The sequence below is a fragment of the Buceros rhinoceros genome, unplaced genomic scaffold, assembly GCF_000710305.1.
Source record: "Buceros rhinoceros silvestris isolate BGI_N320 unplaced genomic scaffold, ASM71030v1 scaffold6130, whole genome shotgun sequence".
Lineage (NCBI taxonomy): Eukaryota > Metazoa > Chordata > Aves > Bucerotiformes > Bucerotidae > Buceros > Buceros rhinoceros.
In genome coordinates, this window is record NW_010390163.1 from 38,106 (window position 1) to 64,098 (window position 25,993).

The following is a 25,993-nucleotide window of genomic DNA, read 5'->3' on the forward strand; positions in this document are numbered from 1 at the left end:
TATATATATATATATATAAAGCAGTTCTTCTGTGTAGCAATTTGGATTTAAACCCAGCTGTAATCTCTCTTGCAGAACGCTCTAGAATGGGGCACATGGCCAAACTATCCAGATCTGGGGGAGTCTTCCGGTTGAGCCAAGCTGGGGGGTTGAATGTAAAATTCTGCAAAACAAAATAAGCCTGTGGGTTTGTGCGTATCTTTCTACTTGTTGTCACAGTTCTCACACAGACACAAGAAGGATAATGAAACTCCTGCATGCAGGCACTAAGAGTCAAGGATTAGTGCAGGTCACCCCAAAACTCTACAGATTAAACGAGATTATGAGGAGCAAAGAAAATCTATGAACCGTATTCTTTCATGCTTTTTGTTCTTACTCCTCCATTCTGTCTTTCCATGGCCAAATATGCTGCCGCATTCCTCTGTCTCTAGATTTTATCCCGGTGTCTGTCCTGGGAAGGTTAAAGAAGTTAGCATAGCCTCTAGCTGACTTCCTGAGTTTCTGGTCTTTGTGTGTTCCTCTGAGAGCCTACAGACTCTACTAGAGGTGACTCCTCACCAGTCAGAGAGAGGGGATGCCAGAATAAATCTCCACCATGTGCTTTCTCATATCCTATTTCTCTCTATTCATGGGTCTTCTTTTTCTCTTGATAGGACCAGAGGGCTGTAACCTGTTTATCTACCATCTGCCCCAGGAGTTTGGGGATGCTGAGCTGATGCAGATGTTCCTGCCTTTCGGTAATGTCATCTCCTCGAAAGTGTTTGTGGATCGGGCGACAAACCAAAGTAAATGCTTTGGTGGGTAAAGATAACAAAACAATTAGATTCATCTAGGAAAGGGCTTTCTCTGAATACTTTACCTTTCAAACTGCTTTCTTTCTGCTTAAGCTTTATGATTTCTCTCAATTTACCCCTGTCAATACTTTCCCCCTTCCCTCTTTCTCTCCTTACTGTCTCATGCTCAGTCATGTGCGCTGCTTAGAGGTTAAGGTTTGCTATCTCACCAGTATCAAAGTGCTGCAGCTGCTGATGGTGGGGTGGAAAATATACCCCCTTGGAAGGGAAGGTGGGGAGGGTGCAAAAAAGACTAAAGCATTTTCAGCAAAATGGAGGGGGCTGGGGGAGTAGAAGAAATGCTGTTATGATCAGCAGAGGGAGCATGTGGCAGAAGGGGAATCTCTTTACCTAAGGAAAACCAGGTCATGGGGTTGAAGGAAAGACAGATCTGTGGGGACAGCTTTTTAGCAGCTATGATGCGTTAGTCTGCAAGGGGACAAGGGCTGAAATCAGCTGAAAGCCTGGTCTCCTGGGTGAATGGCTTCTTGGTCCACCACAGGCAGTCATGCTCTGAGCCTGCTGGACCTGAACCAGCACCACAGCGGATACAGGTAGACTGAGCTAACCCTGTGCCTCAGTTGACAGGTCATGCTAAGAGGCTGCGTTTGAAAGCTGCACTGTGCTCACAAAGTTCTGGCCCTGATGCTGGCTCAACCCCATCAGCTGGAGCGTGGGAAGAGCATAGCCTCAGCTGCCTGTGAGCCACCAGCTGGGGACACCCTGAGCTGCACCCACAATGGGAGGGCTCAGCCAGCCAACAGCCATGTGGTGATGTGTGCATGCTTTCTCAATGGGTTCCTGCTATTTGAAAAAGTGTTGCTGTAAAGAGTCCCTTTTGGCAGTGTAGCAGCATGAGGACCTCACCTTTGATTTCATCCCACCTGGTGGACAAAGGACCTGCCCCATCCATGTGCCCACCACTGGGATGTGTAATTTCTGGTTCTCTGCCATCCTGCAGTCTTTGCAGAACTTCCCTGGGATGTGCAATGGGACAAACTATTGTTTTTCTTTTCCTGTTACTTGCAGCTGATCTGGACTCTGTCTCAGGCAAACTTCCAGAGTTAAGACCTACTGGAATTTCATTTGATTTTAAAACCACTCTCAATCTCCACTCTATGCTTCCTTCCCATGCTGCCTTCCCCTTTCTTCTCCTGGACAGCCCACCTCCCAAAATTCTTACCTCATCCCTTGCTATGGTGCATGTCAGACAGTACTTCCGAAAGTTTCATGCCTTTATCTACTCATAGTTCCTCATGTCCATCCACAGAGGGTCTGAACAGGCTATTTTCCCATTTGACTTGAAGGACCTCCCTGATGTGAGGGGATACAGCCTTCCTCTTCTCCAGCAGTCATTGTGCTGCTGCACTCTCAAGCACTAGAAGAATGAAGGACAGTTTGGCGTGAACAGGCAGTTGGGAAATTCAGATAAGGAATTATGAATTAGACCCATTCTCTCCAGACTGCACCTGGTTTTTAGATCTTTAACCACATAAAAGCTTATGAGATGAGCAGATCAGGACAACTCTAGGTGACATTGAAAACTCATGATTCATGGATATCTATGAGTTAGAAATGGACCTTTGGAAATGAAATTGCCATCATAAATATTTAGGGGGTTGTTGAGCCTGGTTCTCCACATATTGACAAGTGGGAAGACCGAAGTTCAATACAGAAATGCAATGAAAGTCACGCCCAGTAAGGGAACGTGTCTTCTGGACAGCTAGTCAACTTACCTCCTCTTAGGTCACAGGCTTTCTGGCTGCAAGGCTTCACAAGGATAGCAACGCATGCCTAGCTTGTGGGGCAGGGTTGTGGAGCCGGCTTTATTGCTGCTTTCAAGGTATTGTGAGATCACGGTTGATAGCTGAGCAGGAATTGAGGGGTCTTAGCAGAAACTGAAGGATTGAGTCTTACTGGGAGGAACTAAACATCAGTTTGTTTGATGAAGTAACCTTCAAAACTAATGGTGGGATATTCCTGGAATCAGGAAGGTGCCCTTGGATTGGGTCAACACAGGCAAGCAAAAGCAAGAATTAGAAATTGTTAGTGGATCTTAGTCACCTTGTATTTGCTTCTGAGATACAAGTCAAGGCAGTTTTGGGTCCCAAAGTTCAGTTTTCTCTGGCTTTAACTTACTTCTCTACAGCCTGCTGTGACTGTTGGTCTCAGATACACATTTTGACTGTGCTGCCATGTGCACCACTTCCAGAAGGATAGAAATAGCAGAAGTACAGGTGGCTAATTATCACAAGCATGTCATGCCACTCTTCAAAACCTCCCACCTTGCTGACCTTCAACTTTAAAGCAATATAAAACTGTAGAGAGTATTAAAGAAAATCAGTCATTTCATTTGTTTTGCTAAGTCCATTGAAGCTGGCATGGATTATAAATTTTTGATCAGAAAGTCAATTTAAAAAAAAAATACTTTTTCCTAAAGGAAAAAAAAGGGCTTTTATTAACTTTGAAAGCAAGAAAACTCTTTTATTTTCTGCTTAAACATTTCCCAAAACGCAATACGTAAAAACATAGCATTTGTATTCTGTTTTGCTTTTTTTTTTTTTTTAACCCAGCTAGAGCTCTCCAACTGGTAGCCTGGGGGGACAATTCTGCCTGGCCCCAGAAAGATATTCCACCATTATATGACCTTTTAAAATATATCTGCTATGCAGATCCCAAGTAAATTGCTGTAACAGAGTCTAGCCCCAGGTTGTCGAGAAATTGTCAAGAAGTCCTGCTTTAGACAAACTTAAAAAATTATATGGAGAAAAATGTCACCATGGTTTTTTCCACAGGATCAGAATATACTTCATTCACTGCTCCTGTCTCACTGCTGAACTACCTGTAAGCAGCTGGCCCAAACAGAGCAAGCCTGCGGAGCAGCATTTCAAAACAGGACTTTTATTTCTTCCTGATTGGCTCTGAATTCTCCCCTGCATTTCCAGCACAAAGTTATCTCCTTTGGCAGCTACTGGCAGGATAGTGTAGGGGCAGCTATGGGAGAGTTAGGATTAAAGTGAGAGCAGACACAAGCTTTTCTCCTGGTTGCTGGAGTCCATCACCCTGCAGAGAACCACTAGCACCTGCACACACTGAAGAAACCATGCTGTGGTCAAGAAACCTTTGGCTTTCCAAGTTCAGAGGCTACTGTTTCTTGGCTGACAAGGAGCAGCGAGGAATGCAAGCTACGGCAAATGCCAATCATCTCATGTATAAAACGTGAAAGTGATCAAAATATGTCTATTGTTTTCCACAGCAGAACTGCTTGCTGCAGTGGGTGACTGCCTGAGAAACAGCCCTGACTTCTCACTGAAAAAAAGTCATTTAACTTGGGAGGCTTCTTTGGCCTCCAACTTTTCTTTTGCTGCACATATCCAGGCTAGACCCAAATCCTTCATTTTCTCTTACAATTTGTCAAGCCTCTGGCTTTTATTTCCCCTTTACCCTGATGCAGCTGTACCTTGGCTAAGCTTCTCATTCCCACTCACCCTGTCTATCCACATAGTCTGAGCCTCCATCTCACTGATCACATCAATAGTGCCTTGGGTTTCTCCTCAGGTGCTGCCTTGTCCACCCTCTCATATTCAGACCTACTGATTTCACCTTCACAGTGCTTCATGTACTGCCCTTCTCTCTCCTCTCTCACTAGTCCCTCACGCAGTGCTCAGCTGATAACCTGTAACCTCTTCCCGTGAAGACAAATGTCTTTTACAGCCAGAGTCTTTCAACTACTGTCCGTTCCCAGTGAACTGCAGGGCCTCAGCAAAAATTATACTCAGTTGGACACCCCTTGAAGCCAGTGAGTCCCATTCTCACAGCAGGCTAATCTAGGAAGTCTTGCACAGAGGCATGGTGTGCCACAGCCTGAACATCAGCTTTTGCAGGTACCTGGAGCTTGTCTCTGTGCAAGGCAGAGTCTGTACTATGTCTCTCACCTTCCTTCTGCATGTGTGTAGGCTCTTCTGTGAATAGATACGGTAAATGTCAGAGGACGTGAAATGCATCTGTATACTGGTCTCGATGGTTCTGGTGATAATTTCTCTCCCAGTTATGCAGATAATTTAAATGTTATCAGTTTTTGTACAAGGCAAAAAGAAAACTCCAGTAAAATGACACTCTGAAGGCTGCTAAGGCAAGTAGTCAATGTGAGAAGAGCCGATCTCCGCACTGCCCACACACAGCTAACTCTACCCCTGTCGTAGGGTGAGGTTACAATACAGTCCTAATTTCAGGAGCACTCACTGCTGTCCCACAAGAGACATTTTAAGAAGGCATTTGAAGATGTTAAACTAGTGAAATATAGAGACAGATATGTTCTAGGAAAATGTTTTAACAGAGAAGAGAGAGAAAAGTATAGGTTTGGGCAATATTAATTAGGGAGAAACGACAGAAATGAGAAAAATGGGGACATGGATGGAGCAGCAGAGGCCAAATAGTTACCCCAAGGTGTCAGATAAGATGTAGATAAATTAAAGCTGGAGGAATCGCATTACTAGTGCACCTGGAAATTCTTTCCTTGACTCACCTCTTTCTGAGAGTAGTGAGCACCTGGATCTGCCAGCTCTTTGCACACTATGAAGCAGTGGACACCGTCAGGACAGTTCTGGTCCAAATCCCCCACTTGACCCCCAAGTGTCTCCTTGACAAGTGCTTGTTACCCGCTGGCATGGCAGCTTTAATTTCTCTACGTTGGACAACGACTCCAGGAGGCTGTGAAGAACCTCTCTTATGCCCACAGAGACACTGTGGTAGTTTCTCTCCACTCAGCTCAATGTGGTCTGAGAACCCATGTGTGAGCAACCACAACTTCTGGATGTTTTTCTTCTTTTCTTGCATCCCAGATGGACTTTCACATTGTCAGAAAGGTTGTCCCACTTCTTTTTAAAATGTCTCACGCTAAATGTAACAAGGAGAATTCTAGATTTGACTAGAAACTGTGAGGGCTTCTCAGGACTATTGATATATATGGCCTAAAGGAAATACCTTCTTTAACTCTTTGTGCAAGAAGGACATCACATTTCAACCCAAATTCCTGCAGAGTCCACTTCAAAGTTACTAGTGGGCCATCCCATTCAGAAAAATACCCAGTCTCCTCTGAAGATGCCGAAAGAGAGGAAATAACCCCACTTCATGAGGGTCATAGTAGATAATAAGCTTCACCACTAAATATTTCTGTTCCCTACTACACTTCTTCTGGCTCCTAGCTTATGAAAAGAAACGGGGGAGCCAAAGGAGAGAGATTAAAGGTGAGAAAAGCAGTGAGAAATGAGGACTGGACTCAGGAGAGGGAGTGAAGATCAGGAGAAGGGCTGAGGGATGGGTAGAGATTTTATGATCTTATTAAAAACACACTGTGGCAGTTCAAGACTGCAGTGCGGTGGCAGAAAGGTGGAGTGGGAGATGCAAGGCAGCAGGCAGGTTGTGGTGGTCTGTAGGGTTTCAACCTGGAAGCTGAAACAGAAAGAAGAAAGAAACATCAAGAGACTAGGATACCGGCAAAGCTATGCAGGGCGCTGGGACCCGGGGCATTGCAGATCAGGTCTAAAGTGCATTGGCAGCACTCCATAAGACATAGGAGTGGAACAACGGACTCTGAGGTACATCAGAAAAATATTGTTCAGCACCTGCTCACAACGTGCCTCCAATATGTCCTGCCAAATCTGGCAGTTTCCTATTTAATAAAAAAACCTCAAACTCTCCTTAAGTTCATCCAGGGAAATGGGCAGGACCAGAAGTAAAGATGTAAGGACAAGAAATTCCAGTCACGTCTTTCCACCCCATATGGGCGATCATGGTTCAACCTAGCTGTGTGCCTTGAGTTCCCCTTTTTGTAGCAGGACACCCACTCCTTTGCACAGGGCATTAGGATCCATGGATGAGGAGGGTTGTTTATCAGTTCGAAGGTTTTCGGTGTTTCTTTTCTGACTCTTCTTTTGCTAAATAGGAAGATTCTTACCAGATAGAGCAATTATTAGAAAACACTTGGGAGAGAGGTGGAGCTCTGCTTGCTGCTGTTACCAGCACTATGGTTAAACTTGATTTCTTTTTCTTTTTAATTTTAACCCTATTTCAATTTTCCTAAGAAAAGTCTCTACCCAAACCTTTCTCCCTGTAGCCCATGGCATTAAGTTATGTCCTTTGCTTTGCGTGTTTTTGTGGCAATGTGTTGTGTTTCAGGTCCCTGAACAATAGTAGATTGTTGTTCCCATATAGTTAAGGGCTACAGACCAAAGTTCAGAGTATAACGGAAGAAGCACCTGAAACAATATGGGAACAATTCTCCAGGCACATTAGGCATGCCTGACCCCTGGGTATTTTGGTTCATATCAGCACTAGTTTGTTGTGGTCCTCTCCCCTCTGAAGCACCTGACACAGACAGCCAAGGAGATATTCATGAGGTGTCCAGCTTAGCTGGCGAGTAAGTCAAGGGGAGGACCCCATTAGAGGGTTGCTTAGAGCTCTCAGAGGAAAGGGGAAGGAGACATAAAAGTTGATTGTTTGCTAGCTACATTCTGTTATACTTCAAAGCAGTCAGGCTCTTGTTGTCTGCAGAGCAAGAATGAGACTCTTCTGCTGCTAAAGAAAGAGTTGTGTGAGTAAGAAAGAGAAGGAGCTGTTCATCAAACTCACTGCACAGCACCTCCAGCCACTGCAGTTGGTTGGGGGAGGATTTAGAGGGAGGAGGAGGAGCGGGAGAAGTATTAGGGCTGTGAGCCACTATTCATTTACAAACTATAATTAATTTGATGTTTAGATTAATTTCTGATGCACTCTCAAAGGTGCACTGAAAGCATTTTTCCTTTATTATAATGTTGATTGCTTATTGGGGAGATAAATCTAACTGTCAGTTATGCACTGACTTACCAAAACTTTTAGACCAAGCAAGCATGTACGCATAAGGAACAGCTGTTTGCAGCTCTCCAGTTAAAGGGACAGGTCTCTTTTCCCAATAACTCACGTTAAAGAAAATCCATACATTGTACACAGGTTCTTCTGCTTTCTTTTGTAGCTCAACAATTTATTAGACAACAATATGCTAGCAGAATCTATCTTCTATTTGTCTGTCTGTCCATGTGTCTATCAGTGTTCTATTCAACTCTCCACACAAGAGATAGACAGAGTCCACTGAGAATATTTCTAAGTTACGGATCTGTTTGTACATACCTACTCATATGCAATAATTTTAAATGCTTTTGCTCATGGGATAATTAGATAGAGGAACTCACTACTGCAAGGTTTTTGCAGCTACTCATTTAATGACCTTCAAAGGGGGAACGGCCGTTTACATGGCTAATAGAAATGACCGATGTTAAAAGTTAACACTTGTCGCGACATGAAACGGCGGGCTCTGGACTGAAGTGGAACAAATTGCTCATACGCCAATGTGGTGCGTAGCAAGACCCGTTTATTGTTTACATTATATCCCAATTTATAGACTCTTGTCCACTCGACTAACTACATGGTGATTGGATAGTGACTCTGTTACACAGACAGCACACAACTCTTTAAAGCACTATAATTGGTTAAGAGGGGCTAGTCCCCACGTGGTGAATATTGTGATTAAAGCTACCAAAACAAGGCCAGTATAGATAATATTTCCCACACGATAGCACTGCAGCTGGTTTCAGCTGCTAAGTTTCCCAGAGAGAGAGTAGCATATTTTCATAGTTCCAATTTCTACTAGAAAAATACACCAACATCACTGAAGAAAGAAAAGAGTTTAAATAAAAAAAAGAGTTTTAAAGGAGATTAAAACCTTAATGCTCTGGTCTGCAAATCAGCCCATCAGCTCTGGAACCTAGGAAAAGAACCTGACAGGGCTCTTGTGTCCCTGCACAACATACTATCTGCTGCCACCCCCTCTAAAAACCCTTTGACGTTAGATAGAGTAGATATGAATCCTAATCGTATATGGCTGGTCCTACATGTGCTTCAAGGATATTATAGTTTCAAGAGAAAACACCCCTATGTGTAGAAATGCCAGAAGAGGGTTGCTAGTGCTGCTTTCATTCAGGCCAGAAGTTTTTGTTAAGAACGTGGAAGTAATGACCCCTTCAATGGTCAGGCCCTTTTTTAAACTCAAGTTGATTGATCTGCAGAGCTCAGACTTACCGCATTTCGCTCTTGTGAGACTGCAGACCCACCACATCATTTTGGCTACCCATTACATCTTGTTTTATTCGTGTTTTCCCAAGATGTCTCTGATGCAAATTGAATTCGAGCTGTAGAATGGATGAGTCTCTATCAATCCATCCAACTATCCATCCGTCCTTCCATATATCTGTCTTTAACTTCTGTATATCCATCTATCCTGTCTCATTCACTGCACAGGACTGCTTTTCAGCACTTTGAAGTCTGTCAGCTAGCTGCTTACTGAGTAGCTGTTCAATAGATCCTCACAGCTCTGCGCTTGGCCTCAGGCCTTCCTTCCCGCACAATATTCAAACCCTGCTATGAATATGAATTTATTATTATTTCCTCATCTCTTTTCCAAAGGCCTTTCCCAGCAGAGCATTTGAGAGGTTCACAGAGCTAAATAACAGCTTTTTCACAGTGCTCATGGTGTCTTCATTTCACTAAGGGGATGATGAGGCATAGAAAGATATTAAAAACTATTTATTAATCTTGGATGCCTAATCTGAGATGCCACAATCCTGATCAGAAATATTTAGCACAATGCAGGGTGTGCTATGTTTATGTTCACCTCAGATGCAGGTACAGGCAGCAGCCTTTCTGCTGGTGAAGTCTCAGGTCATGCACTGAGCACCAAGAAAAGAGGAACAGGCAGTAAAGCTACATCTTCACTAAAAAACTAGACGTTCCACGCATCTGATCAAACACTGTGCCATAACTATCCATGTCTTTTTAACCTTTGTGTGCCGTTGGTTCCGCTTAGACCATGACAATTAACTCACAGCTGGACATTGCTTGGGCATGGCTCAGCAGTGACAAGGGCCAGGGACTGTCCCTACACAGCAGTATAGACAAGGCCACCATCTTTTGAGTGATAGGAGAGTTTAGACATGTAGATACCAGCCGAGATGTACCGTTTGCACTCAGAGCCTGCTCTATTTTATTTACGAGTAAAGAAGTGGCCTAGGAGATCTTATTAAAGTAATTTTCTCATATATGATACACCCAGCATAACTGGGATGTCATGGCAAAAATAGGGATCAATTCTAGTTCTCCAAGGCAGCCTTTGGTTTGTAGCTTTGTACAGCTACAAAACCATCCTTTCCCTGCCTTATTTACTTCACTGTCTACGTTCCAGCACTTGCAATAATTAGTCTGATACATTGCCTCACCCTGTTATGTTTTTCATTCTCTACAGTAATTAAAAGAAGGAAGCCATGAAAAAGAAAAATACAGAAATGCGTGGTTAGAAGCGATGCCTTAATGCATATACAAAACAATACAGAATTAAAATTTTATAGGTAACATAATTTCTTGCATTTCTAACTCGAGTGCTTCATTTTGCAAACTTATTGTTTTAGTGTATTGGTGCCTATGATTTCTTCCCTTTTCAAGTAAGCAAACAAAAATTTTTAAAAACCCTAGATGAAATTCACATCTTCGAATAGTATATATTGACAACAGATCCTCATAAAAATGGATATACCTTTCTTAACCATTTCTGTTTTCATCTATTTTAAATTCTCAACCAACTTCAACATCATCTCCACTCTCCCCAGTCTTTACCTGTAATATAGCACATATCTATAGGAATGTACATTATATAGGTACTATATATATATTTATATTTCTGCAATAGTAAATATGTCTGCAAGTTATTAAAAACAGTGAAAACTACTGAACAACTGGTTTGAATTTGTGAAACCTCCAATGCTTGCTGGCTTTCAAGGTGAAAAAGCCTTTCCTGGCTTTTTTTTTTCCCTGGCTTTTTCCAGTCCGGACCTCTCTTGTAGCGATTTATGTCCCTTCTCTCTCGATCTCCCACCACATGCCTCTGCAAATCATAGAACTGTAGAATAATTTAAATTTTAAGGGACCCATAAAGATCATCGAGTCCAACTCCCTGCTCCTTTCAGGACTACCTAAAACTAATCCATATGACTAAGAGAATCATCCAGATGCTCCGTGAACTCTGACAAGCTTGGTGCCATGACCGCTGCTTCCCTGGGGACTTTGTTTCATAGGCAAACCATCATCCCAGTGAATAACCTTTTAGTAATGTTCAATCTGAACTTGTCCTGACACGAAGAAACTATTTGTCTTCTTGCTTTCATGGGCCAAGTGCTTCAGCCCATGTCTGTCCTGATGGTCCTATGATAAACCGAATCTACTTTGCACTACGTTTCCTACATCAGGTGGAAGATGTGCCCAAAACTGGGTATGCAGGTGTGATCTAATGACTGCTGAGTAAAGAAGGGTGATCGCTTCACGACTTGACTGGCTGTGCTCTTGTTAAAACAGGTCAGGATGCTGTTGATCTTCCAACCAGTAATGTATCCCTTGGTAACCCATGGAAAGCCTGCAGACACTGGCACTATGCCCCTTTCACCTGCTGATCTTCTGTGCCTTTGATATTTCACCAGGCATGTTTATCACTGTGAAAAAAGAGGAGGTGCATGTAGCAGCTAAGAGCAACTGCTGTCTTTGGCTACTTCACAGGCAACATGTTTTCTCCCTTTTTGGCAACATGACCTACAAATCTGATTGTGTTCCAACAATTTAAAGGTGAAATCATATAACTGTTCTAAAGATAGGTTTCTAATGACCCTTTAAAATACTTCTCTTGAAGAGTTTCAAGAAATTGGAAAGTATTTCTCCTAGTCATTGTTCATCTCCTGAAATTGCTGAACAGTCTCCGGAAGGATTTCAGTGTCATCGGGCTTTTAAAAATGCTTGTGGGAGAAAAATTTTTGCTACTTATTTTAGGAATCAATGCAAGAGACACTTTTTTCAGGGGTGACTCATATTTTTACCCCATCCTCTCAAATTAATATCCCTGTCCAAATTATCAATAACCATTCTGCTTTTCTCAGGTCTTCAGTTATTATAATCAAAGGCATTTTCATAAATGTGTCTTCCAACAACATTTCTACTCCCCTTATTTCAGTAATTAAAATAAAAGCTTATTTTCCCGTCTCCCACCCAAGGGTGGATCAAGAGTTCAGGCAGGTCATTGGGTAGTGGTCCCAGAAGCCAGAACTAGATCAGGCTTTAGTCAATCTATGATATGATTCAAGCCCCACAGAGTCAACGTAACTCTTTTGAGGGATTGCAGAAGGCTCTTCACAGACATATCCAGGATTCAGGATACTCTTCTGAAAGCCATTAATGGTGAATGCTATACTGATAGACCCACAGGAATTAATCAGCATCTGTGCTAAAATATGAAGGTGTTTCATTCTCATTGATGGAGATGACAGAAGAAGCCAGCTGATCATTTTCCTGTCCATTGTGGGTAGTTGAAAACGCAGAGCTTGTACACTGACACTGAGAAGACCACAGCTGTAACAGCTGGCTGGATCTGGAACAGTAGTTTGTATTCCAACTTAAAAAGCACTTGTATAACTCCTTCCTTCCACCTCTTGGTATCCAGCACAGTTCAGTGCCAGTTCATAACTTCCTGGACTAGATAGTAAAGATTTTCTCTTTTCTTTTTCTTTGCCAATAACTCCCTTGGAATGTGGAGCTTTTCCCTGTTGATTTAAGCCTTAGATTGCTAGCTGTTTTTCACACAGTGGCCCTCACAGTATCAGTTTGAAAACCATGGCCAAAAACTATTTGTCATTGCATCTGACGTCTGAACAGAAACTTCCAGACTGTCTCACAAGAGCTGCTTCAAGGCTTTCTGTATCTATGGGGTTGCTCCAACCTACCCATAATGAGGTAACAGTTGTGTAATGACATAAACAGGATGGACAGTTAGCTGTCCATCTAAGAAATGATCTGCATGAGCAAGGTGGAGAGACTCTGTATGTTGCTCACCAAGAATGAATCTGTTTCAGAGTCTCAATGGGACATGAGTGAACTGATAGAAATAGTCACTAGTCACTAGTGCATCTTCCTGATTGCTTTTCCTGGGAATTTTGGGTTGGGTTTTTCTTTTTTTTTTTTCTCAATTAACTCAAAAAGGAATTTACTTCTTCACTATGAAATACTATCAAAAAGTATGTCATCTTTTAGGATGCTTGCCTGTTATAGACCAAAAAGGATGATTGGTGATTTCAGTGTGCATACATGACTTCTTTATCAAGTACTCACAAATTTAGTAAGATCCAGAGAACCCTGGAGCGAAGAAATTAAGATTAAGATAAGAAACGGATTGTGGCTGGTGGCAGCTTCAGCAGTTATTTTCATCTTGTTTGCATTGTTCAACTCCAACAAAACAGATTTAAAAATAGCCTTCATCCTGCTTCAGCAATACTCTCATGGAATCCTTAACTGAACACTAACTTAGGTCCCACTCATAACTTGAGTAAAACCTTCACTAAGCACATTCTTTGTTTCTGGTTTTACACTGCCAGAAGAACTTGTCTCCTCAAAAGTTCATCTGCTTCTTCCAACCACGTACTTTCCCCATAAACTTTATATTGACATACTATGACATCAAAAATTTACAGGGAAGTCTCAGAAATTGAGTTCCTTTCATTTCTGAAAACAGTTAGGCAATTGCTTCAGTTCTAATCAACATTCCAAAATAGCCCAAATACTATTCACTTATATATAGGTGATTCCTCACTGGCTAGTTTGTTCCTTGTTAGAAAGATCGTCATCATTATCTGGGTTGGAACATTATGCTTCTTTTAGAAGAACTACCATGATTCTTGACCAGAGCAGACATGTAAGTATACTGGTCCAACACTTGATTCAGGAGCCTCCAAAGAATGAGTGAAGCCTGGATCCTTCACTTCTTCCTACCATTTCGTTAGATGACTTCAACTCCTAATTAGCAGAATGGGTAGAACTACAGTCCACAGCAACAGACAAATAGTTGCTCATGATTTAGCCAAACCCTAAGGAAAAGGGAAAAAAATTGAGTGTTAGCTCCATTCCTAGGCTGAAAAATCTGTTGTGGTTTTCTATATGAGATTTTTACTTCCTTTTCTCTTTTTAGAAAAAGTCGGTCCCAATCAGGTGCCCTGGTTCCAGGTGTTTGTGTGAGTTAAAAACCTAGGTCTGACCATGCAGTAATTTACACTGTTCAAACTTCAGTCTAATCTTGAATCTTAACCTTGTGCTTTCCATGTAAGTCATGACAGTAATTTCCGCATTTAAAAAAAAAAAAAAAAAAAAAAAAAAAAAAAAAAAAAAAAAAAAAAAAAAAAAAAAGACCCATAGGAAGAAAAGTCCGTCTTGATTTGAATCACCATATTCAGGGTCAGCATCTGCATCCCCCAGCCTTCTTCAGAGATGATACTGCTTCTTTGAGGCACTATCTGGAGAGCATCCAGCTAATAATGCACAGTAACAGGGATCACTTCTCTGCACATTCCAGCTCATGCTACCTCAATATACAGAAGTAGTGTCATGTACAGGAAGATGGGAAGGTGACATAAGGAAAATGCTTGTGTATTTCAAGCTACCTTCTGCACTGGGCGTTCTGACCTTTAGAGAAAGTTAATCATGCCATCTACTTTCACTCTTCATTTAATCTCCCCTTCCCATCTGTTCAGTTTCTCTCAGCTGGAAGCAAGATGAAGAACGAGTACCAGTCAGCTGTCTCAGTGGTCCACAGCCCACACTTTGGGGCCATTTATTATAAGGCGTAAACATCAACTGTCACCTCTATCATGACTGTTACCGTATTCCATGCCAGATTAGTAGACAAGAACTTATTTTCTAAATATCTGAAATGTGAAATGAACCACAGACAGACAGACATGCAGTATCAGAAGAGACTGTTCTGTTTCATTGGACTGAAGTCTGAAATAACAAATGCCAGATACCTCAGCTCATGTGAGAGGTTCAAACCGTCTGCTTGAGTCACAGCAACCCTTTTAGAAAATCTCCTAATCAAAATTTCATTTGATAGGTGCTCCACCCCTATTGCTAAACAAGATGTTCCAAAATAGTTAATTACCTTCACTATTTAAAAAATGCAGACTCAGTGTCTTATTTCCATTTTAAATTTGTCAACTGTCTGCTTCCATCCAGAAGAAATCGTCAAGCTCTTTTTTTTTCTATAGTAAAAAAAAAAAATCACGTTCTATTAGAAGTTATTTATAGACTATGGTCAGAAGACTGTTTAACCTTCTCTTTGATATACTGTGACAACTCTCTTTACCTTCTCAGACCTAGAATTATTCTCGTAGTTCTGAATAATTCTTAAAACTTCTTTTTAGCGGAGAAATCACCAGAACTAAATGCAGAGTTCCAGTAAGGATCTTTCCTAAGCTATATTCAAAGTTAACATCACTTCCTAGCTTTAGAGGATATTCCCCAGACACCAGCTTCATCCCAAGACTGCACTGAGTCTTTAAACTTTGAGTATTTAAACATAAGCCTGAGAGCTCATGTATTTGTCTGTTATCATGACATCTATGTTCCTCTTTGAAGTACTGTTTTCTACAGACGATTTCCCACTTTTATGAGTGACCCACTTGCTTTTTCCTGCAGGTACATAATTTTGCATTTGGTTGAATTAAAATCAACACTCTTTAACTAAGTCCAGCCCACGCAGTGACCCAGGTCAACAGGACTTACTTCTGCCCTTATTCACTACTTCACCGGTTTTGTATGATTGGCAAAGTTTGCCTGCATTTGTCTAAATTACTTTAGACATATTCTGGGTAATGTTAGAGAAACTGAATTGCACAGAGCTTTCTACACACTCCTGGAGGAGCCTACTAGAAACTCCTCAATGTTTCAAGTCACAATTTACAATTTTTTGGTGGTTTATCTATTATCCAATTTTTAGTGAGTTTGATATAAGCTGCTTTCATTTTCTATAAAAGAGGACTTTCTCAAATACTCTAGAAGAGCTGAAGTATACTCTGTGAAAACTTGCAAATTCATTTAATCAGGTTCATTTGATAGATGCTATTTTCCATAAAACTGCGATGACCGCTATTAATTGTACACCCTTTAATTCTTTGCCTTATCATGTCACATCAAAATTTTAATAATTTTACTTAGGCTTACGAAAGATTAACTAAGTTTACCAGGTCATCTAGTTTACATCCTTAAAAATTAATAACAGAATTTTTCTTCTAGAACACTTTGAAGGTTTTCTAATATTCCATAAATTTCTAAAATGAACATTAATGGTTCAGCAAGTTTCTAAGCCAATTTTTTGAATATTCTGAGGTTGTAATTATCTCATCCTCCAGATGCAAAATATTTAATAGTAGTTATTTAGCATAGTCATCAGTTATCAACTGTTCATTCATTAAAAAAATGGGTGGGTGGGTGGATGGATGGATGAATGGATGGATGGATGGATAGATGGGATGGATAACTGGATAGACAGATCTCGCTTGGACATGATTAAACATCAGTAGAAGGTTAAATATTCCAAAAAGTCACACAACCCTATCAAACACTGGAAAACAGCTCAAGTGTTATGCCCTTGATCTGCAGACGTAATCCTTTATCAAGCATCCCAGTACCCATAAATCACCTTACAATACAATACCTTCCAATCCACTCATACATTATAGAGCTACCTAGACACAAATTGTATCCTGAAATTCTTCACAGCACTAAAAAATTGCAAGAAGCAGCTAGTACCTTGTGTAAAGAACATAGCAAGGTAAAGACCTTGCAAGTCAATTAATGGAAAATGTCCATTCTCTGATAAGACTAAAAAATCTGAAGAAAGAGAAACCTCACAGTCATAGCAATTAAATGGACTGAGGCAGCAGGGAAGTGGTGAAGGATAGCTGGCCAGTGTCTAATGGGAGCAGGGCAGGAGCTCCTCCCAATCACCCTTTCTACAGAGAAGACTCCTGTAATTTGAACTTTTTCTCATCGCCTTCCCAGCAGAAAATGCTTCCCTGATGTTCCTAGATATCCCCCTTCACTGGTTAGCAACAAAAGTAAGGAGGCCTTTGCTCCTCTATTATTTTCATTTCCTCTAGTGAGATGAACAAGTGTTGAATGACAAGAAAGAAAAGTTCAGAAGAATGAGAACCTTTCATTAGCTAGTGACTTCCATAACTGTAGGAACAAGAAGTGCCAAAAAAGATCCATCATGGCAATCAGACAAACACACTGACAGCCAGAACCAGAAAAATGTATCTCTGGACTAAAAAAGCTAAGAAGCACCAATGATTATTTCTGTTTGTTGCAGTCTCTTCCAGAGTGTGTCTCTGACATGGTAGCTTTGTGCAGCAAGTATCTGGACACAGATGAAGTAACACTTCTTAGTTTTAAGACAAGTTAAATACTTCTTTTTTTTTTTTTTCTTGATATTCCTCTTTCCTTTTCCATCATCTGAGACCAGCCTAGTTACATGAGTGGACCTGCTGTAGGACCATCTGCCCCCAATTCAGGAGAGTGGACCAAAAGCTTGCATCTGGACCTGTCATTCACTGTGGCCTTGACTTCTAATTTAGAGGAAGCTCAGTGTAGTTACCAAGCATTGGGCTCCATCCAGAGGAAAGCTTCTGCTGAAGAGAGGCAACATGTTATTCCAACCTGGTAGCAGATCATAAAAAGGCTGTTTTGCACATTAACCGCTAATTCTCCTTGCAGCATGCAAACAGAAACAGAAAGCTCCGAAAGACCAATTAGGGATCCATGGGAACCTAATGATGTGCTCATTCAGGACTGTGCTTGCTGCACAAACTAATTCATGGCCGTGCAGAGACAATACTCACTGTGAGTGAAAAGTTTACGTTTGCAAAGCAGTCTTCAAATGCACTCTGAGATAGATTGCTCTTTACCTTCTTTATCATCTCATCTGATTAAAACGGAAAAAGAGCCCTTGTGTAACAGCAGTCACATAAAGCCATTGGTGATCATTCTGGGATCATGAAAAGGGCATGAAGCATCCTCAACATGCCCCTTCACCAAGAATTCCTGTTCAAGAAAGGGGAAAAAACCAAAGCACTTCCCAAGATCCTACCCCAGTTTCTGCCTGCTAATCATATAGACAGTCATTCAGAAAAAGGTCAGGCCAGGAGAAGTCATGGACTTCAAAAACAGAAATTTTGTGGAAGATGCTGTGCAGAATCAGGAAGATTAGATGCCCTGATCTGCAGTCATTGCAGATCTCTTCATTCTTTGCTGCTTTGATTTATTAGAACAGCCTTTTTACATAATCCTTGGGGGAAAAAAAAATACCCACAACATCCCCACCATAAAATAGATTTATCACAAAATCCTGTCCTCCTACCAACCATCTTCAGACCAGAACATATATTTCTCTGATTATTAGTTAAACGATGCACAGAAACAGCTTCAAGCTTTTTAACCTCTCCCTTTCTCTTTTGTCCTTCAAGAGTGTAGCTGGCAACACAGGGGTGGTGCTCAAAACACAGATAGCTTCTTGAGCAACTCTAGTACTATCGCCATGCTTCGAGCCATATAGTCATAGGCTTAAACATTCAGGAAGCTTAAACGTTCAGGAAGCAAATATTCAAGTTTCAAGTTATCTTCCCAGTACATCCATTCTGTTCCTAGTCATACATGTTTAAACCTGGCATAGCGCGATTAACACTGCTGACACTGATGTGGAGAAACAGAGATGCTAACTGCCAATAGTGCACACAACAACAACAACAACAAAAAAGTCATAAAATCTACCAGTAGGTATTTGACCTGACAAGAGAAAGGAATATGATATTGTTAGCACAGATTGTCTGCCTGCTTATCTGTTTATTCCTTAGCACCACGACATCTCAATTCTCAGGATAAGCCATAGCTTTTCTTCTCTTTGGAGACCACCTGAATACTTTCAACAATATGAAAAACAACTCTACCTAAATAATGGGAAGGGGGAGAGCTAAACGCATGAAAAACCTCTAAGCATATCAAGCTCACTGAAACTAAACTGTGAAATGAAGCTAGAGGAATTAGCTACTCTGTCCCTAGGACGTGCCCACAAGAAAAACACGCAATTATTGGCATTTTAACTCCTCCTTCTTTCTCCCCAGCCTCCCCAGCCCTTAGCAGCTAGCCAGTGGAGATTTTTAGATTACAACAGTGGATATCCAGACAACTAAGGAGAAAAAAATAAACAATCCAAATGAGGTCCAGATCTGTAGGCAACTGATACTAATAGCATCAGAGTATGACATCTAGCTTCATCATCTAGTCTAAATGAAATACAGAGAGCAAATGCACTTCAGTGCCATTTGCTAAAATACTGTATTATTTACAGACTTGCAGAGAACGAGGAAATGGCCCTAGAATTCAATCTCAAAAGCAAAGTGATGATAGAAACTGGTTTAACTCTGTGATCTTGTCTAAATGCAAGGCTTTTGCAGAGGTACAACTGTATCAGCATCCCAGCACAGGTGCTTATCACCCAACCAAAGCTCTAGTCTTGGCAAAAGTAGACAAATAGTAGACTTCCATCATACTTCGTGGCATTTCTGATGACGTTTGCATGTATTAGGAGTTTCATCCAGCAATTAACAGCACTTTGGGGACTGACTCACCCAGGCACTAGCCGGTTGACACCACCTTACCTTGAGATGTCAGTGCCCTACAGAACCAGGTAAATGCCACAGTGGAAGTACCTTGATTTAAGCTAGGTGCCTGCCTTCACTGCAGTCAGCACTGGTCCCTGCTACACAGCCAGTGGGACTTGAGCACAGCTAGGAGTGTGCTGAAAAAAGAGACAAATCATGTCCTACATTCTGCTGACTATATTGGCTAGTCCTCCACTGATTATTTTATGTTCCCAAGGTGATTTTCTCACAAATGGACGCTCACGTCAACACACTTAGATGTGTAGTATCAGTAGGAAGTACATTGCAAGCAGACCAGTTACAAGAGTAGAAATCAAAATTCCCAGATAAGCTAGGTTCTCTAAACACATGATATAAGCAATGATCCAGCTGCAGCCAGGTCAGTTTGATACTTAGTAGCTGTGTATATATTAGTAAAGTAAATATACCTGGCACTTTTACTTAGCACTCAGGCCAGCTGGCACAGAATGGCCCACACCCATCCTATTAAATCATCTTATTTTCCAGAATATCATAGTCACATCCAAGCTAACTACTGAAAACAGCCTCTGTACTGTGCTAACACTCAGACTTTGTCCAGGAATTGTTCAGAGTTACGCAGAAGCCAAAACTATGTCAAGGACCTTTCTAAAAATTTAGTGGTACAGATGATTGGGTTCCAGTTTCTCTGAACCTCCCTGGCACAGTTTTAGATTACTCTTATACATGGAGGTGATGGGTCTTGAACAGAGTATTAGCAATCTGAGGTGATTTTAAAAAGAACTGGCTTTCACTACATCCTGTATTCAAAGAATGAGGTAACTAGACAGCATTATTTCAAGTTGAAGCTCAAGTAAAACATTTCCAAGGGAGCTTCCAGCAGAACTTAAAGGCTGAATCAACTCAGGTGAAATCAAGAGGTGTTTAGTTTGTTCCTTTGCTGAGATCAAATCATAGGACCTTATTAACTGACACGTTAGTCAACTAGTCAAACGTAAACTGGGAACATTACCAGGTGCTCACTGGCTAATTAGTGATGGAAAAGCAGATCCATTGCATTTGAATAATACCCCAGCTCATTAGTCACCATAACTCTCCAATTTTCTGTCTAGAAACTGATGGTTTCTGTGAGGCTTGAGCAACACTTTGCTTGCATCTTCAAAACTGCAGTTGGTACCTCCTCATTCATGTGGTTGGCAGGAAAATTGCATAGACAGACAGTTACGTGGAGCCTTGGCTTTAAGAGGGGAGGACAAAGAGGAATGCCAGGTTATTTCTTGGACCTCCCTCTTAAAAATACATCTGCCATACTCAGTAAACTTGTCTCGTTTTGAGGCTAAGACCATAGGTTTTATGACCTCTCATAAACTTACGTTATGAACCAAAGGCAGGGAAAACAGCTGTAATGCAAGGGTGAGAAGGTTTGCTTCCATGCATGTGTATGCATGTCCTTTTCAAATGCAAGCCACTCTGTGTCACCTGTGAGACTTGCTTCAGGAGGAACTAGACCAGGGAGGAGGTGCTGCTGACTGCGCTCACATTACAGCCCAAGGCGGTAAGCCATGCCTGGTACTGTTGTCAGGAGCAGGTGTATCCCTGGCAGCAAATGCTCAGCATTAGCTTTTTGAGGGGCTCTCAAACGGTCTTTTCATTTCAACCTGATTATTGAGAGGCGCTTGGTCCTAAGGTTGATTCGTGCTGCCAGAGCTTTGCAGGGATGGGAAAACAGATGGCTTTGTCTGGAGTGCAGGCTGATCCAGACTAGTTTTACCCCAGGTTTGTGCTCAGAAGTGTTGTTGGCACACAGGGACATTTCTGGCAATGGTAGCAGAGGCAATTCTTGTACGATGTGGTGGCCCCCTGCTTCACTAATATCTCAGACCCATGGCCACTCCTGCTAAAGTCTTATACAGTATGGTCAAGTAAGGCCTTTTTCAGGAGCAAACACACACACACACAAAGGAGAAAAAAAAAAGAAGAAAAAAAATAACCCCTCACCAAAAACCCTCACCAAAGAAGAATGTGTTAGGTAATTGCATTCTCAGTGGTTCTGACATATCTTGGCTTTTCTGACTCCCAGAGAAGAATTGTTCCACTGAGACAAACGTCATTTTAGGTGGCCTGTCAGTCACTACAGGCGTTTCTAGTGCTGAATGCACCCTATGGCTGATTGGATACTTCGCTGGCCAGGTGCGATAGTACTTATGGAAACCATGCTAGGAAAGCACGAGCGTTCATCTTTCTCAACCGCAGAGTCAACATAAAGCCTGCAGAAATTGCCAGCTAATAAAGCTTCTCATATTGCTTAAGTGGCCAACAATCAAACTCTTCATGCCAGTGAATACCATAATGGAGAACTCACTAAGTTCAAATTTTGCTTACATGGCCATAATCAGGAAGTAGCAGTAGGTATATCAGGTCCCCTTCATAATGAATATTGGAAGGCAAAGGAAGGGTTATGCTAGTGAGTGAAGAAGGGTCTAGAGATTAACCTCAGTCACAATGGAGGGGAAAAGAGCAAGACAGAGTGCCTTGAGACTATGCATCACGTTTGCTGAGACATATCTCAAACATAGACATACGTTTGCTGAGACATAGACCCAAACCTTGAGTGTGCTGGTACTGTGGCACCAACATTTGGATCACCATGCTTCACTAATCTTGTGTCCAAACTAGCACTCAGACTAGGCACTGCGTCCTGGGACACCAATCTGTAAGAACCCCTCCTGCCCTTTGTCCCCCATTGGCAATCATCCTCTCCTCACTCTCCTGCCCATCTGCCCACCCTCTTACTTGTTCACTCCCTCCCTCTCACTGCCCTCACTCCCTCCCCCATGTTCATTCTCAGTGGTCGTTGCATGTACGTGCCTTGGCTCCCTTCAGCTCATTAAGCTCCCTGCCTTGCCTCGTGTTTTGACAGGTTTTGTGAGTTTTGACAATCCTGCCAGTGCCCAAGCTGCTATCCAGGCTATGAATGGCTTCCAGATTGGCATGAAAAGGCTGAAGGTGCAGCTGAAGAGGCCAAAGGATGCTAACCGTCCCTACTGAGGAGTTGTGGGAACCACTGGATACAAAGCACTAGCACAGGTAACTGCATGGGGAAGGGGGTGTCAGCTGTGGTTGTAGCCTCTCTTTGTGTTGTAGACCCCCAAAAATACTCAGTTCTGTGACTATCTAGCTTCTACCTTTTTCACTTAGGCCTCTGGCTAGAGTCACACTGCACAAATACACACTCACACGTAAGCCAGGAACCGTTTGTGTGTGTGACTCTCTAGAAAACGAGGTGAAAGGATGCTTAAAAAGGGATGAGCCAAGGTACCCAACCCAGGAGCATCCTCATCTCTAGAAAGTCTTCCTGATCACTAGAGGAGAGCCAGCAGCAGTCCCAATTCCCCTTGCTCAGCCAAAGAAACCATTTCTGGTGGCTGAAGAAAATCCGCAATTAAGAAATGGGACCGGGCTGCAGTTTAATCCCAGGTAACTGGACTGGGACATTGTCTGTCACAATAGCTCTGTCTTGCAAACGTTTCAAAGCATTCTTCATTCTTCATGCGGTATAGTCTGTATCCAACTTCATCCCAGCATAATAACTTTATGTAAATATGTCTTCCTGACAACTAAATAACCCCGAATTTCTTTCTTCCCAAGACCGGTAAATTAATAGAAGGATCCCTGCTCACTTCTTGCTCAGTCACTGTTAAATTCTGTGGGTAGATAAAACCCAGTCAAAGACAAGGAAGCTTTGCTTGAATGAGGACCTAGAGAAATCTGAATGAGGGTCTCATTCTTAGACTCATATATGTTGTGTTGTTGAAAAGGTGCCAGCTTGATGCTCCAAAGGAACTTCTAATACATGTAAGAGTGTCAAAAATGTCAGAAGCAGCAGCTTCTTTCATTGGAATTGCAGCTTATTACCAATAACGAAACTGGAGATGTTTCCAAAAATGGAAATATTTACCACAACTGGCTGGCTTTTCCATGAGATAATTCTGTAAGAAACAAAAATATAAAACCTTATGCATTTTTTTCAGAGACAGAAAGTCTCTCTGCTGTTAAACTGTTCCATGTCAGAGATTTCCCAATAAACCTAGCAGACAGGCTGGCGCTAATCCACAACAAGCAGTTTGCAGTCCCAAATTAGTGACAAAGTGATGGGTTAGGTGACCTTTCTAGGCCATTATAACTACGATGTCTAAGATCAGCGATTTCGATTCAGGCCATTTTTGAGTCATCTAAGGTACAGACAGGAAATCCCTATCTTCAACCTTCCAAAAGAACTAAGAAGGGCTCAAATTTTTCACTGGTATCTCAAATATCTTTGAAAAATGTATTGTTCCAGTCTTCAGAGCAGAATCCTTTCCACTGACAATTGAGGAATGGGATCAAAATGTCTTTGAAAGAGGTGCTGCTCTGAAGACAACATGAAACAAATAAAGAAACATTTTGATAAACATATTAGACAAGTGTACAAGACACAGCCTCCATAGGTTAGACTCTCCTTTATATGTGACTATATGAAGATAACTGTCAATGCATTTTTCCCTCTTCAACTACCTCTTTTCTTTTTTGCTTTAGACAAGGCCCCTTGGAAGCTTGAGACCAAAATATGTTTCCATATCTAAATGCTTTTGCTTCATCACACCAGCTTTTTGCTGCAGGTTTTGCTGGGGGAGAGCGGGAGATGCATGCATGCAAGCAATTTTGTTAAAGCAGGGACTGTCTTTGTCAGGAAGATTTTCAACAACACCTGCAAAGGGATCAAGGAGCGCAAGGGTCTCCCTAGCTTGGCACCAAGCAATAGCTTTATATCGTAGCATAGCTGTGATCACTGAGGATATGCTGGTTTCTTATGGCCATGTAAGAAAGCGCAGGGCTGTACACACCTGTAAAGATTCACTGCTGTGAGTCTATGGAGTTTTCATTATCACAAACCATTATGAAGCACTCTATCTCTACAGTTAGGCTGATGTTCAGGTCTCAGTTTGTTTCCTGTGAAAAGAACACTCAGCAGTAGGACTAAAACTTGTTTGAATCTTTTTTCCCCATTAAATTGTACACAAATGAATCAGCTGGTAAAATGACAATAAAAATCCATAACTCTCTCTCAGAGCATTTTTTCTCTTTCCTTTGCTTCTGCAAAGCAGGAGAACAGTCTTGAATTGTTGCCTCTAAATAGGAAGTCCTTTAGCTTCCTTGGCTTTTACTTTGATTTCAATGCTCTGCTGTCCATCAAAATCAGTTCAATTGCGACCACCACTTCCATGCTCTGCTTGTAAGCCTTTATTAGAGGTACAGACAGTTCCTACCAAAATGGTGTATATGCAGCTCAGAGGTCCTTACTCTGTTATAGACTCCCACTTTGGTGGGCTCATTGCCGGAGCTGAAGATGTACGTGTCTTTTAGCAGGAGAGAGTTCTCCAGGAAAAAAGTTTTGTGTATGTGGATTCTTGCACCTAGCAACAGGGATTGGCCAAGTGCATGTGGCGCCAGGAGGAGCCTGAAGGAGCATGTCCCACAGAAATACCCGATTTAGTACAAGGACTCCCATGTCAGGTTAGACTAGATGGGACACTTGATGTCAGCGAGGATACCCAGAAGATCAGAACGGTTTGGATCCAGCTCCTTCTTCAGCTTCTCTGCTTTCCAGTGCTCAGAAACATCCATATCAGTACCCTAGAAGCAGACAGAGTAATTTTGGTCATGATGGCCACAACTCAGCTTCCCTCCAGGACTGTGCAATAGCAATCAGCATGGGGCTAAGCCCTCAGTAATAAGCCTTACTTAGAGATAGGTCAGTTGTTTTTGGCTCAGCAGAGTGTTATTGTACCCCACGGCTGGTTTGATATGTGACTTCCAGTCAGCCTCCAAAATGCCACTGGACGTCTCTGACTCGGCCACTCAGTAGACAGTCTCATTACTGCAGCAAGAAGTTTCCTAAAAAAGCTAGGACAGAAGCCAGCTAGGCCCGTCGGTACGGCACAGATAGCTACTGCAAAGTTTGAGAGCAGGCATGTCCCTTAACTGGCAGAAACACAACGATTCCTGTACGGTTCTTTATCTAGTCTTACTTTGGTCGCAGCTCTTCAGGGTCCTTAATTCAAATTTGAAGCATGTGCGCAGCCATAATGACATGAGGGCAATTACTCATGTGCTTCATGATGATGCTCAAGAAACATTTTAATTGGGATTTTTCTAAGAAAGAGCTTTGTTCTATTGAACTCCTTTCCAAAAATAAGAAGCTGCGGACAAAAACCACGAGCAGCACCCAGTTTGATGTAATCCACCAGAGTGTTCTTTCCTAACCAAGAAAGAAAAATCTTCACTCAATTTTAATTCTGGATGCACTTTTTTTAACTTACAATTCTCCCTTTTGGGACACAAGCAGTCTAGGCCAGAGTGATTTGAAGTCCTTTGTTTTTCTTGCAAGTGCTCTAAAGTTGCTGTCAAGCACTGAAAGGGGCTCTGTGATGTGGCAGATAAGCCCACAAGCTGCAGCAAGCAAAGCCCTGAAGAATTCCAATGGCAAAATGGCTGTCTCCGTTCTCTTTTTCCTTTATAATTAAAGAGGCGGTT

The 25,993-nt window shown here is 41.9% G+C and overlaps 1 protein-coding gene across 1 annotated transcript in view; it reads left to right on the plus strand.

The window, feature by feature from the left end:
* Window positions 1-22,468, plus strand: part of CELF4 (CUGBP, Elav-like family member 4) — a gene marked incomplete at its 5' end in the record, with an annotated part of 58,756 nt that extends 36,288 nt beyond the window's left edge. The window contains 2 exons of the mRNA XM_010136742.1: window positions 654-737; window positions 22,341-22,468. Of these exons, the coding sequence (XP_010135044.1) occupies window positions 654-737; window positions 22,341-22,468 (212 nt within the window). The remainder of the gene's footprint in view (window positions 1-653; window positions 738-22,340) is intronic.
* Window positions 22,469-25,993: the final 3,525 nt, after the last annotated feature.